At 43.0% G+C, this 14,805-nt stretch overlaps 1 protein-coding gene and 1 non-coding gene across 2 annotated transcripts in view; both read left to right on the forward strand.

Moving 5' to 3' along the window:
- The first annotated feature begins 258 nt into the window (after positions 1-258).
- SNX9 (sorting nexin 9) overlaps positions 259-14,805 on the forward strand; it is a 124,639-nt gene continuing 110,092 nt past the window's right edge. Inside the window, exon 1 of the mRNA XM_049904549.1 lies at positions 259-507. Coding sequence (XP_049760506.1) covers positions 496-507 — 12 coding nt within the window. The 5' untranslated portion in view covers positions 259-495. The remainder of the gene's footprint in view (positions 508-14,805) is intronic.
- Positions 11,208-11,278, forward strand: TRNAR-UCU (transfer RNA arginine (anticodon UCU)). Its single transcript has one exon. It is a non-coding gene; the product is annotated as a tRNA-Arg (tRNA).

Genomic DNA, 14,805 nt, shown 5'->3' on the forward strand with positions numbered 1-14,805 from the left:
AAGTCCCCGGAGCGCAGCGTCTACGTGGGATTAGGGTCGACACACAAGCATGTCTCCACTGTGTTGGAACGTTTAATTCGCGGCCGCCTGGCTCCGTGACCCGTGTAGCCGGCCCCGACCCCTCCGGGCAGCGGCCCTCGGGCGTTGGGACAAAAGACGCCAGGCGGCTGCAGCGGTCGAGGCTGTGCGAGGGGCCGGGCGGGGCGGAGAGTGGGCGCGGAGGCCGGCCGCCGAGGCCCGGGCGCGCTTCCGCCGGCCTGTGCGCCGCGCCGCGGTCAATGGGCGGCCTCGCCGGCAGGGGCGGGGGCCGAGCCGGGCGGTTCAGGGACCGGAGGAGTGGCCGGCGGCTGGAGTCTCCGAGCGCGACGCGGCGGGGCCTGAGCGCCGAGAGTCGGGCCCAGGCGGAGCCGCCGCCGTCCTCGCTGGCCCGCGCGGCCCGACCAGCCGCGGCGCGGGAGAGGAGCCGGCCGTCCCGGGCCGGGAGGCCCGCCCGCCATGGCCACCAAGGTGAGGGGCGCGCGGCGCAGGCCTGGCCGCCGCTCGGCGCCCGGAGCACAGGAGGGTCGCCGCCCGGGAGGCTGAGGAGCCGCGCCGCGTCCTCTGAGGGGGGCCGGGCCCCGCCGGGGCTCGGTCGCGCAGGGCGGGCAGTGACGGGGTCGTTCGCACCGAGGGCGCTGGAGGCCCGCTCCAGGCGTGGAAGGGGCGCGGGCGGGCCCCCAGGACGGGGGACCCCGGGACGAGGGGGGCCTGGCCGGATGGGACGCCTCGCACGGTGCCCTGTGCAAAGTTTGCACCTGAAACCTGGCGGGAAAGTTGCCGCAGCTCGGAAGTTTCCCATGCGGACGGCCCCTTTGCAGAGTTGGGGTGGTTCCCGGGCGCCCCCTTCTCCGCGGTGCTGTGTTTTGGAGGCGGGAGCCCGAGGGGCGCGCCCTAGCCGCCGCTACCTAGTGCGGGGCCCGTGGGGCCAGGGCGGGTTGGAGTCCCCGAGCCCGGGCCGCCGAGCAGGGCTGGTGGACGGCCAAGCCACCCGGGAGCGTTGCGTTCATTTAATTGCAGTTAAACGCTCCGCGTGTCGACTTCGTTTCTCTTTTTATTTTTCTTGTTTTGCTACATTTTCAGGTTGAACGGTATTTCCAGCATGAATAAAATATAAAGAGGGAAATGACTGTGCTTTCAGTGACGTGTTTGCTTGAAAAAAGGCCCACGCCCGAGCTACATGGTGGAACTTTGACTAGGGAATTGGTCAGGAGGGTTCGTTTGCGTGTTTTAGTCTATTTGTGAAATTAGCAGTCACCTTTTGCTCCCAGAGTCAGCAAAAGCCACACTCCCCAGTTCCCTTTTCCTGGGGCGTTTTCAGTAGATACTTGATGTAAAATATTAACAGGTAAAGCCACTGTCGCTGCATGAGGACTTGGAATAGATAGGCGGCTCCTGGTTCAGTGTGCTGTTGATAATGTGATACGGTTTGGGGCTTGGATTTACTTTTGCAAATAGTCACTGTAGTATGACCTTCATAAACATCAGCACCCTTTTTCTGTCTGGTTTGAAATCTATAACCTACTTTTGGAACAGTGAAAACCTTAATTTTTGTTTGTTTGGCTTTTGTTTTTGGGAGAGGGTTACTTAGAAAAGTGATTAGAAACTTGAAATTTCTTTGAAAGGTGAGAATTGTCTCATTTCATTTCAGGCTGTTAAATTTTGCGCTCTGAATTCTTCTTAGTGTGTATGTTCATCTCCAGGTAACCTGTTGCCTGATGTAACTGAAATTATTACCTTCTTGCTAATATATTATTGGACATACTGGGTTTTATTAGATGGGATAGAACTTGCCCCACTTGCTTAACACATACTAATTTTTTGTTGACCTTTTTGAAAACAAAGCTTAAGAATTTCTCAGGAAATTTGATTTTGAGGTATGTTGCCAAACATTCCAGAAATCACCAGTTACACATCCCATTATACACTCATCTTGCATCCTTACACGTGATCATAGTGTTGTGGTATTTTCCACTCTGACGTATCTACTGAGGCATGTTACATGTACTTTTTAAAAAAAAATTGTTTTTCTTGTGGAGAATATACACAGCAAAACATACCAATTCAACAATTTCTACATGTACAATTCAGTAACATTGATTATATTCTTTTAGTTGTGCAACCATTCTCATTCTCCTTTATCGAATTGTTCCTCCCTCATTAACACAGACACTCACACGTCTAAGTCTCTTATCCAGTCTTTCAAGTAACTATTGTCAATTTGATCCCATGTAGATAAATCTTAAAACACTCAGTGCTCCAAGCAGACATTCTTTACTTAAGCTGAACTGTGGTTTTGAGAAGATGTCAGGGGATATTTTTGGTTTACGGTTTAAAGATTATCTCAGTACAATAGTTTCAAGGCTTCATGCAACTGCCGTGGCTCCAGAAAAGCTGGATTCCATGAACATGAAATTCTGTCTGCATTTCCCCCCTTTTGATCAGGATTCTTCTATAGAATCTTTTTTTTTTTTTAATTTTTAATTGTACTTTAGATGAAGGTTTACAGAACAAACTAGTTTCTCATTAAACAGGTTTTTTTTTAATATACATTGCTTTATGACATTGGTTAACAACCCCATGACATGTCAGCACTCTCCCTTCTCAACCTTGGGTTCCCTATTACCAGCTTTCCTGTTCCCTCCTGCCTCCTGGCCCTGGGCTGGTGTGCCCCTAGTCTCGCTTTATTTTATGGGCCTGTCCAGTCTTTGGCTGAAGGGTGAACCTCAGGAGTGACTTCATTACTGAGCGGAAAGGGGGTTCGGGAGCCATACTCTCAGGGTTTCTCCAGTCTCTGTCAGGCCGGCAAGTCTGGTCTTTCTTTTTGAGTTAGAATTTTGTTCTACATTTTTCTCCAGCTCTGTCCAGGACCCTCTATTGTGATCCTTGTCAGAGCAGTCAGTGGTGGTAGCTGGGCACCATCTAGTTGTACTGGGCTCAGTCTGGTGGAGGCCGTGGTAGATGTGGTCCATTAGTCCTTTGGACTAATCTTTCCCTTGTATCTTCTATAGAATCTTTGATTAAAACATTCAGTAGTGGTAGCCAGGCACCATCCAGTTCTTTTGGTCTCATGGCAAAGGGCACAGTTGTTCATGGAGGCATTTAGCCTCACATTCGATTTCCCCCTCTATTCCTGGCTCTCATTCTTTTTCCTCTTGCTCCAGCGAATGGAGACCAATTGTACTTTGGATGGCCACTTGCAAGCTTTTAAGACCCCAGGCTCTGTGTAGTGAGCTGCGAGGCAGAACAGAAGCACATGGACTTTTTTCAAAGTGGGATATAGCTTAGCAAGTAGTGCAGGTATACAAAATGATTCGAAATAGTTAAACTTGATTTTCTTTTGTTTGTTTTGATGGTTAAGCCTGAACTTAATTTTTTCATATAATTAAAAAGGACATTGGATCTTTTACTAAACTTGAATTGAATGTCTGCTTACTAAATAAGAGCCTTAAAGCATGTATTGGCACTTCCTACTTTGTTATCTCCACTACTCAGAAGGCACATTCCAGTAACTCCGGGCCTTTCCTTTCTTTTACCTTTCTAATCACTATCATTTACATGTTTGTGTTGTGACAGACATTTCCATTTGAAGAAAAACTAGAGCAAAGGTATACACTCCAGGCCTGAAAGGAAAGGCACTTATTAAAAGAGAACCCTTCCTCAGTTTCTGATTTTCCTACTTCCTGGTGATTCTTATGTCAAACCAAAGTACCATTTTTCAGTTGTTCCCAGTGAGTGATGTTGCGGATGTTGGCCCCTGCCCCCACCTTTCCCTACTTGGGAATAGTTTATTTTTTGCTTCTTTAATTGGGAAAGAGGAAGAATGTGCTTAGTACGTAACGACAGTGAACTTTTAATGTTAGGCTCATTTGGCACGCAGGTTCTGGCTACAGGCATCGAGTAATGAGGAATAAATTCAGTGTCTGAACATTTTAGGTCGTATTGATTTCCTTTTTAATTTCCCAGAGAATTGTTTTAGTTCTTTTCAGATACAATGTCTTGTTCTTACATGCTTTCTTGAAGATACCATTACTTTTGAACTATCATGATTCCATTGGTACGTTCATAGTAGAAAAAAAGACATTTTAGAAGAGAAACTTTAACTGGTCCATTCTTCACAGCTAAAGAAAATTCATCAGTAACTGCACATCTTAAAGGGATTGTTTGCTCTTTTTTTACTTCTTTGCTTTGAATCCTTACTCCGTAGAGTATTGGCCTACAACTCCGAGTCCAGTCATGTCTCATTTAAAAATTCACTGAAAAGCTAACATGAGTCTGTTTTAGTCCTGACTTCTGCTAGAAGCCTTAACCCATAACCCATTGCCGTCGAGGTTATATTTTGACACAGTCATATGATGAGTTTAAGTTTCATTTAAATGACCAAGTCTTGGGAAAGAAATTAAGAAATATGTGTGTGTGTGCGCGCGCGCGTGCTGTATATGCCAACAGGGACCTGAGGAAAATAGTTAATGGAACTTAATCCGTATCTATATAATTTCACTGTAGTTTCTGTGTCAGAGTTAACCTCTGGTAACCAACTTGGATGCTTTAATGTTTACGTAGTCACTTTAGGAATAATCATTATAACAAAATTCTGTAGCCCGCCTGTCCCCCTTTTTTAAAATTAGGACTTCCTGGTGACTTTTTAAAAAAATTTTTTTACTTTTCCTTCCAGCTTCAGTACCCAAAGTACCTTAATCTTGCATGTGTGTTTTGCAGCTTGTCTGATTGAGTTAGTGGGTGTAGAGTGTTGCAAATACTGGTAGGAAATGAGTGAACTTCTCAGGACTGTTCCGTGATACAGAATTGAGGGAACACTTAAGAAAGCATGCTTTATAGTGCCTCCTGAGCAAAACCTATTTCTCTGAAGAAAAGAATAGAGTATCTTTCTGAAGGTCTTAAGGATTAAAGTTGGTTTTGATTTCTTTTTAAACAGGATGGGAAATGCTAATCATTCAATTTCGTATTGTCTTAATAAATAAAATGGAAATTCTGGTGGCGTAGTAGTTAAGTGCTATGGCTGTTAACCAAAAGGTCAGCAGTCCAAATCCACCAGGTGCTCCTTGGAAACTCTATGGGGCAGTTCTGTTCTGTCCTATAGGGTCGCTCTGAGTCAGAATCGACTCGATGGTAATGGGTTTGGTTTGGGTTTTTAATAAATGGAATATCTGTACAGTATTTGTATACCCAGACCCAGTTCCATCGAGTCGAAGAGAAAAACTGTGACAGTAGAAAGATGAACAGGGCAGTGGTGGTTCAGTGGTGGACACTCACCTTCCTTGCTGGATACCCGGTCCAATTCCTGGTCATGGATGGCCACCACCTGGCTGTCAGTGGAGGCTCACATGTTGCTATGATGCTAAACAGATTTTACGGAGTTTCCAGACTAAGACAGAAAAAAAGGCCTGGCCATCTACTTCCAAAAATCATCCAGCGAAAACCCTGTGGAAAGCAACAGTCTAGTCCGCAGCCAGCCATGGGGATGGCACAGGGCTGGGGAGTGTTCCGTTCTCTTCTACACGGGGCCATCGTGAGTCGGGTTGGCTCAATGACAGCTGACAACAACAAGAAAGATGAACTGGTTTTTGTTATTAAAGAAGAGTAGATCGGTTGTTGCTGGCTGCCTTTGAGTTGGCTCCAGCTCATGGTGACCTTGTGTGTGACAGGACAAAGCATTGCCTGGTCCTGTACCATCTTCGTGACCCTTAGTGTGTTTGAATCTGCTGTTACAGCTGTTGTGTCAGGACGTCCTTTTCTAGTGATTGGCCTTTCTGGGTGATGTGTCCAAAGTAAGCAAGAGGAAGTCTTGCCATCCTCGCTTCTAAGGAGCATCCTGGTTGTATTTCTTCCAAGACTGAAATTTTTGTATGTCAGACAAGATTAGAAAGCATAAATATTTTGCAGCTTTTCTGCTGCACCCTGTTTTTATATTGACCATCTGAAAATTATAGTTTTACTTTAATTGTCTGCTTAAAACTTTGTAACTTCGTGTATGTTGTTACTATTTTCCTGTAATGCTTTTTCTCTATCCTCTCCTCCAGCTCCTCCCACCTTCTCTTTGCATAGCAGGTCTTAGCTCAGAGCATCTTGTCTTTGGGAAAGCCTTTCCTGATCTCCCTGACCACTGTGACAGGGTCCATTCATACCTCTCCCTCGCATTGTAGACCTTGTCACGACTGCCGTTTTACCTTTGTTTCTGTGAGCAATGGCTGTCTCCTTTAAGACACCATAAGCCCCAGGAGGCTGGGGGACTGTGTTTGTGTTTGCTCACCTTTGTATCCTTAGTGACTGGCACAGAGGAGGCTCTTCCTAAAGAGTTATTACATGAACGAATATTGAATTTTCTTGACTTGGTTCCTTCTTCAGTTTGAAGGAGCAGAAGATATTCCAGTGAAATAAAAAAAAAAAAAAAATTTTTTTTTTTTTTGAGCTTAAAATTCCTAATCTCCACTTGTAAGCTTTTGCTCTTTTAACTAGGCATTTCACCAAACGTTTTTAAAGAAATATACGTACCAAAAAAACCCCAAACCCATTGCCTATGAGTCGATTCTGACTCATAGTGACCCTATGGGACTGAGTAGAACTGCCCCGTAGAGTTCCCAAGGAGCGCCTGGTGGATTCAAACTGCTGACCTTTTGGGTAGCAGCTGTAGCACTTAACCACTATGCCACCAGGGTTTCCTACACAATGCAAAATATCTGTCTACAGCTTAGGTATTAGCAATACTTTTAAAAGATAATAATTTATTTTTACTAATTATATAAGAAATTGGTTCTTATGTTTTAAGGTAATTGAAACAAGTCTCATACTTCTGAGACCTTAAAGAATTATCTTTAACCCATGAGTTGTTACAAGTGTTATTTTTCTGTTAATGACTTCTAACTTAACTGCATTGCAATCAGGGAATCTCATTGATACCAGTATTGTACCAGAAATTTACTGAGGCTAGCTTTATACCTAGCATATAGTCAGTTTTAATAAATGTTCCACCTGTGAATAAAAAGAACATACTAAGTTCTTTAATTGGTTGGGGATGGGGGAGAAGTATTCTGTATACAGTCATTAAATTGAACTTTTTAATTATGTTGTTCAAATCTGTATCGTTACTGATTTCTTTTGTACACTCCATCTTTCAAGAACTGATGAAGATGTTAAAATGATAGATTTTTATATTTTCTCTAAGTTTAGAATTAGTATATCTGTCAGGTGAATTGAAGTTTTTATCATTATGACATGACCATCTCTATCTCTAGTAATTATCTAGCAATACATTTTTCCTTAAAGACTGTTTTGTCTAATGTTAATGGTGAGTTAGTTTCACTAGCTTTCTCTTGGTTAATGTTTCCCTGGCATGTAAAAGCCTGTAGCTGGATTTTACCTTTTTAGTCAGTCTGGAGATCTTTGCTTTGTAGCTGGATGGTTTAGTCTGCTTCTTCTGTGTTTACTGATATATTCGATTTCTGTCTACCATATAGTGGATTAAACCAAAAAACCAAACCCAGTGCTGTCGAGTCGATTCCAACTCATAGCGACCCTATAGGACAGAGTAGAGCTGCCCAGTAAAGTTTCCAAGGAGCGCCTGGTGGATTTGAACTGCCAACCCTTTGGTTAGCAGCTATAGCACTTGAGCACTATGCCACCAGGGTTTCCTATATAATGGATTAAGTGAGGGTTTTTCCCCCTTTCTCTTATTTCACCCTTTTCCCTGCCCTGTCCTCCTCCCCCACTTGCTAGGAAGGTTTTTGCTATATGTCTTTTTTCCAGTGGTTATCGTAAATATGTTTGTTCATATTTCTCAGTTAATGTACAAAATTACTCAATATCTTCACCCTTCTCCTGAGTGACAAAAAGAGCTTAAGCCACTTAACTATAATCATTTCCCCCAAGACAGGTAGTTATTGCCCAGTATTTTAGTTCTGTCTTTTCCACCACCAACTAGACATTACTTTTATTTTTGTAAGGTCATTATTCAGATTCAGTCACATTTTATTGTAACTTTGCTTACTATTCTTTTTTACATTTCAGTCTTTTCTAGGATAATTTTCTTTATGTCTAAATACATTCTTTGGAATGTCCATTTGGGAAGATTTGTTAGTTGTAAATCTCTTATGTGTGAAAATGTATTTTGTCCTTATTTTTGAAAGATAGTTTTGTGGGAGATAGTTTTGTGGGTATAAAGTTCTAGGTAGACAGTATTTTCTTTCAGCACATTGAAGATAAATATCCCCATTTTTTACTGGCTTTCCAAGGTACCATTAAGAACCCAGCCACCTACGTATTGTTTCTTCGTAGGTAGTCTAACTCTTCTCTCTGGCTGTTTGTAAGACCACTTCTGTGTCTTCGGTGTTTTGCAGTTTCACTATAATGTGCCTATATGTGAATTTTATTTACACACCTTGGAATTTATCTTGCATCTGAGGACTGGTATTTTAACAGTTCTAAGACAGTACAGTCCAACAGAACTTTCTGTGATGATGGACACGTTCTACATCTGTGCAGTCCAATCAGGTGGCTAAAAAGAGCTTAAAATGTGGCCAGTGCAGCTGCAGGGCTGTGTTTTTAATTTAAATAGCCACATGTAGCTAATGGCTGCTATACTAGAGAGTACAGTTCTGGGAAGTTCTCAGCCATTATTATCTCATGATTATTGCCTCCTCCCCATTTTCATTTTTTGGAACTCCAGTTAGCATGAAAAGGTCCAACAGATATTTAATACCGGATCTCGCAAACTTTCATGTTTTCATCGTGCTACGGTCTGTATAATTTCTTTAGCTCTAACCTTCAGTTCACTATTCTTTCTTCATTTAAGCCTAATCATTTGTTTAATCTATTCATTTAATTTTTTTATATTGTGGTAAAATACACGTGATAAAACATTTGCCATCTCAACCATTTAATTTTTTAATTTCAATCATCTTCTATTTGTACAAATTGTATTTGTCTCTATTTCAGTCAGCTTGGTTATTCTTTATAGTCTCTTGTTCCTTGCTAACATTTTTAAACGTCTTTTATTTGAGCATATTAAACATTCATTTTATGATTTTGTGTCTGATAATTCTCACATCAGAAGTCTTTGCAGGCGTGATTCAGACATCTATTTCTGTTCATTCTCACTCACGATGCCTTGCTTTCTTGTGATTTTGTTTTATTTTTTTCTGAGTTTCTTGTTTTCCTTGGAACCGCATTTGAGGGAAGTCTGATGCCTTGGTTAAAGTTGTGTTCTTCCAGGGAGGATTTATGTTTGCTTATACCAGATTCCTGGGACTATGCCATACTTGGGGCCACTGTAACTTTAATTCCTGGCTTAATGTTTTTCCAGCCAAACCGGGTAGCCATAAATATGGACCTCAGATCTCAGGGCAGATTTCCCGCACTTCCCCTATTCTGCCCCGGTGATAAAAACAACAGATTTTTTTTGTCCTTTACTCTTACCCTGGAAGGCCTAACCCTTGGGGTCCCAGCTTCTAGCTTTTTACAGGAGTCTTCATCTGCCTTTCCTTCTGCCCACCCTCCCATACAGCCTTCAGAGCACACACTCGGGTCTCCATAGTTTGGAGGAGACTGACTCCTAGGGTGAAACCCTGTCTCAGCACATATTTTCCTCTAAGGCTCTGTTTTCACTTCCTTTATGATCTCTTCAGATTCTTTAACTCAGCAATGTGTTTTAAAAGGTGTTTATTTTTTGCTTGTAATATTTTATTTAGTGCTTACCTGTTTTGGTCTGGTGGGGTGCTCCAGGGCACTGGTCTGCCATATTGCTAGAATAAAATCCAAGTCAGAGCCTCTTTGTAACAGATTATAAAGTGAAAGGAATGAACTGTGTGCACACAGAGTGTTCAGCTCTTCTTTGGGGGGAGAAAGGTAGAAAAAAAGCAAAGTTGTTAAGAATTTTAATTGAAACCAGATCCTCAGTCAAGCAGGCAAAATCATACACTGTGAGCATTTCTTCCTCTAAGAATTTCAATATAGCAAATTTTCAGGTGGTATTTCTTCTATTTTTTTTTTCTTTTGACTATTTGAAAACATGATAGATTTAGCCTTTCCTATTCATTTTTAGAAACTGTAAATATAGTGCTTAAGGATGCTATTCAGTGTGACTCAGTTTTTCTAAGCTATTTGAGGCCTGTGAAAACCAGGTCATATACTCTAATTACCTGCAGAGGCAATATTCAAAAATCATGGGCTTGTGGTTCATTATGCTGAAGAGACATGTGATCATTCTTCCATACCTTCTGCAACTTCCGGTTTCTCTTACCCATTACCGTTCCCTGACTGATTCATTTGAACTGCGATTGAGCTTAGTGCCAGGTCCTCTGCTAGATGTTGGGCTATCAACATGAAATACCTGTTTTGTTTTGTTTTTTTTTCTTTTATAATTTTTTTTATTGTATCTTAGATGAAAGTTTACAGAACAAACTAGTGTCTCATTAAACAGTCAGTACACACATTGTTCTGTGACATTGTTTAACAATCCCACGGCATGTCAACACTCTTCAACCCTGGGTTCCCTATTACCAGCTTTCCTGTTCCCTCCTGCCTCCTAATCCCTGCCCCAGGGCTGGCGTGCCCCTTTCGTCTCATTTTATTTTATGGGCCTGTCCAATCTTTGGCTGAAGGGTGACCCTCACGAGTGACTTTATTACTGAGCTGAAAGGGTGTTTGGGGACCGTACTCTTGGGGTTTCTCCAGTCTTTGTCAGGCTGGCAAGTCTGGTCATTCTTTTTGAGTTAGAATTTTGTTCTACATTTTTCTCCAGCTCTGTCCAGGACCCTCTGTTGTGATCCTTGTCAGAGCAGTCAGTGGTGGTAGCTGGGCACCATCTAGTTGTACTGGTCTCAGTCTAGTGGAGGCTGTGGTATATGTGGTCTATTAGTCCTTTGGACTAATCTTTCCCTTGTGTCTTTAGTTATCTTCATTCTTCCTTGCTCCCGAAGGGGTGAGACCAGTGAGTATCCTAGATGGCTGCTCACAGAGAAAGACCTGTTCTTGCCCTCAGAGAGCATGTTACCACAATTGTACAGCATCACGGTGGAATGCAAGGTTTCCATGGGAGCACAAGGAGGGGCACCTGGCTCAACTTCTGAAGTCAGCAAGGCTTCAAAAAGAGCTGGTTCTTGAAATGTCTGCTTTTTTTGTTTATTCATTAGGTGAGTTTTAATCCTTATTTAGGGGCAGTGGTAGTTCAGTGGTAGAATTCTTGCCTTCTATGCAGAATACCTGGGTTCAATTCCCGGCCAGTGCACCTCAGGCACAGCCACCACCCTTTCATTGGTGGAGGCTTACACGCAGCTGTGATGCTCAACAGGTTTCAGTGGAGCTTCCGGGCTAAGACAGACTAGGAAGAAAGGCCCATCTGCTTCTAACAGTCAGCCAGTGAAAACCCTATGGAGCACAACACTTCTGCTGTGCATGGGGTCACCATGAGTCAAGGGCTTGACATAAGCTAGCGACAATAAGAATCCTTATTCTATCATACCAGTCACTTAAAAAACAAAAACTTACATAGTGTAAGTATTAACAACTGGACAGTCTTCAAACCCAGACTTTGTGTTGTAGGATCCCAAATATTCAGTCAGCAGACATTTCAGTAGCTACCATGTGCCTATCTTATGCCGGAAGTAAGGATGACAAGACTTGGATCTTCCCCTAAGAGGGCTGACAGTCAAATATTAATGAGCTATTTAAAATGTACCAGTTAAATGGGAGTTTAAATGTGTTTTCTAATGCAAATTCACGGAAGAGGGCTTGAATATGTAGATGAGTGTATTAATAGTAGTCACTTCCTCATGGTGGCCGCACTTAGGGACTTTTAAAAAAATCTTTTAGCTTGGTTTGTATTCTCAAGATTTTCAGTAATGAATTATTTTTTGCTGTTATAATGAGGACAGAAATGGAAGTTTACTTTTTTAATTTAAAAGCTTATTGTCTTTAACCAGGCCTCTAAAGCAGATCCCCAGACCTATTCACCTTCTGTTCATTTGTTTTAAATTACAGTAAACTGAAAAAAAAATGTTTTTACCCAGTGCTGATAAAATAGTAAATGACACTTTCATGGAAAAGCTGCTTATGAGTACAGGACTACAAAGAGGAACTTAAAATATTACTTGGTTTTCGTAAACGCTGTGTTTTCTCACATCCTCCAAAGGAGAAAATATATATGCTTCTTAAATCTTAAAAAAAAAAATTATTTAACTAAAAATTTCTTGAATAGCCGGCACCGAACCTGAAAGTCTTAACAATTGCTGCTTTGTAGATACACTTGTAATTTTCTCTGCGTCTCTGTATGCCTTCCCTCAGGACCCAGAGGAGACAGAGCAGCTGACCCTTTGTGGATTGGGAGAAGCTCCCATCGTGCTTGTCTTTTCCCCATCTTCATAACTTAGCCCCTCAGTGCTAAGATTTTAGAGAGAGTTGAATATGAAGGTTTTGTAGTCTTTTTGTTGATATGTCAGATTTACTTTGTCCCATGATTCCCATAACTCTGGTGGTGCAGTGGTTAAGAGCTACAGTTGTTAACAAAAAGGTCAGCAGTTGAAGTCCACCAGGCACTCCTTGGAAACCCTGTGGGGCAGTTCCGCTCTGCCCTGTAGGGTCACTATGAGTCAGAATTGACAGCAGCGGGGGGTGGGGGGGCTGGGGGGTTGGGGGGGTGGTGATTACCATGACCAGTAAAGCAGATTCATTGTCTTTGTAACAAAAAACAACACAAACCAAAGCAGAAAACTCAAAACAAGAACCACAGAAAACCCTTAGAAAATCAGTATTTTTAGAAAGTGGATGATGGAGCCTTTAGGCTACTGAGTTGTTGGTTACCTTAGATTGATCCGTCTTCGTCATTTAACACCAGGATTGCATCCAGAAAATGTGGAGAGAGTTTTAAAATCCCGGTAACATTTAAAGCTACTTCCATTCTAGTTTTACTACCGTAACGTCCAAAGCAAAGTTCTCCCCTTCCAACTCATTCCCTTTTTTTGATAAAGAAAAAACATCTCTGCCTTTTCTTTTTTTCACCAAACCCCCTACTTCCTGACTCAGTAAGAATCTTGCTATGAAGAAAGATTATGGCAATGGTGGTAAGTTTCCATTTAAAAGAGAGAAAAAATTGGACTATTTTTAAAGTGCCTCAATATTTTATATGTGATAATTCAGTAGGCTTGGGGTGGGGGCTGAAAATACGCATTTCTACAGGTTTTCAAGATGTTGCGGTTGCTGCTGGCCCAGGGACCGGGCTTTGAGAACCACCGCTGTGGAGGATGGGAAAACAGAAGTACAAAAGTAACAGCCTGGGTTCTGTCCTTGGTGGGTCCCAGAGCCTGTGAGACCGTAAAATGGGGGAGCTGCTCTCGCGTGCCCTCCAGAGTGAATAAACACTTCTTGCCTGAAAAGGCGCCTTCTATCTAACTGGCCTCACAGGATGCTGAAAAGCAAAAGATTGTTATTCTCAGATAAAAGCTGCTTCGTTTCTTGTCAACTCGTGGTGTTCTCGGTGCTCTGTCGATTGGTGGTTTGTATTGTGTATGAAATGGTGTAAGATGCTGAGCCTCGGCTTATTACGGTGGTAACGTGACGGTGACTTTCCAGTTGTGTTTTAGTTGGCCGGAAACAATACCATACAATTTTGTGTATCATCGTAGTTCACAGGAAGCCATCCAGATTTCTTTGCTTTGTATAACATGTTCCTAAAATGGTTGTAAATGAGAACAATTTTTAATTCACTGGGGTAGCGGGGGGGTTGCTATATAAAAGAATCCTGTGTTAGGATTCTTTTGTAATTCAGATAATCCGTGATGTTTGTGTAAATGGTTAATGTGCTTGGCTGCTAGCTGAGAGGTTGGAAGTTTGAGTCCACCAGAGGTGCCTTGGAAGGAAGGCCTGGCGATCTACTTCTGAAAAATCAGTCGTTGCAAACCTGCGGGACAGAGCTCTACTCTGACACACAGGGGGTTGCCTTGAGTCGGAGTTGAGTCGGCTGCAGCTGGTCTTGAGAGTGGTATTGCGGTGCGGTGAATTAGAGACCAGCAGGAGATGGTGTGATGGGCTTCCCAGCCCACAGAGCAGGAAGGCTGAGTGCCTTCTGGTGGGAGGCTTGCTGGCAGAGTAGGGTGCCTCTGGGCACCTGGTGGAGCCCGGTCTGCCTGCCCACGGAACCAGAGCCGAGCTCCTTCAGGCGGAGGCTTACCAGCAGAGTGGAGTGCCTCTGAGCACTTACTAGCAGAGGTGAAAGAGCTTTGTAACCTTGCCTGAGGAGGGACGAGGCCGAGGGCCAGAGAGAGGCACACCGGAGGGACAGCTGAGAAGAGGCAGTCCTGATGGAAGAACTGTACTCTGAGAGTTCCTGGACCTGAACTGTAACCTGTCACTTCCCTAATAAACCCCATAATCGTATTGCCGTGAGTTCATTGTGGCCACTACAGTGGATTACTGACTCAGCAGAGCAGTAGAGAATGCCATGAGGTGGACGACTGGTGTCTTTAGAGTTGGTAAAAAGGTGGAAGCATGTATGACCTCTGCCTCATAGGAATCGGCCGTGGGCTATTGATGTTGATTCTTCCTCCTCCTTGTGAAATCAGAGGTCTGAAGCCCCAGCCACACCATTTTTACTGGTATATAACAATACCTAATTTTGATAATTTTGATTTTCATCAACTTCAGCTTTCCTATTTGCCAACGTAAAAGCCTCAAAGTAGTAAAATGCCAAAGGTTTGTAAAAGCCGGAGAAAATAATGGATACAGTCTCTGAACTAGAAAAATCTGCCTCTGAGAAAGAAG

The sequence above is a fragment of the Elephas maximus genome, chromosome 1, assembly GCF_024166365.1.
Source record: "Elephas maximus indicus isolate mEleMax1 chromosome 1, mEleMax1 primary haplotype, whole genome shotgun sequence".
Lineage (NCBI taxonomy): Eukaryota > Metazoa > Chordata > Mammalia > Proboscidea > Elephantidae > Elephas > Elephas maximus.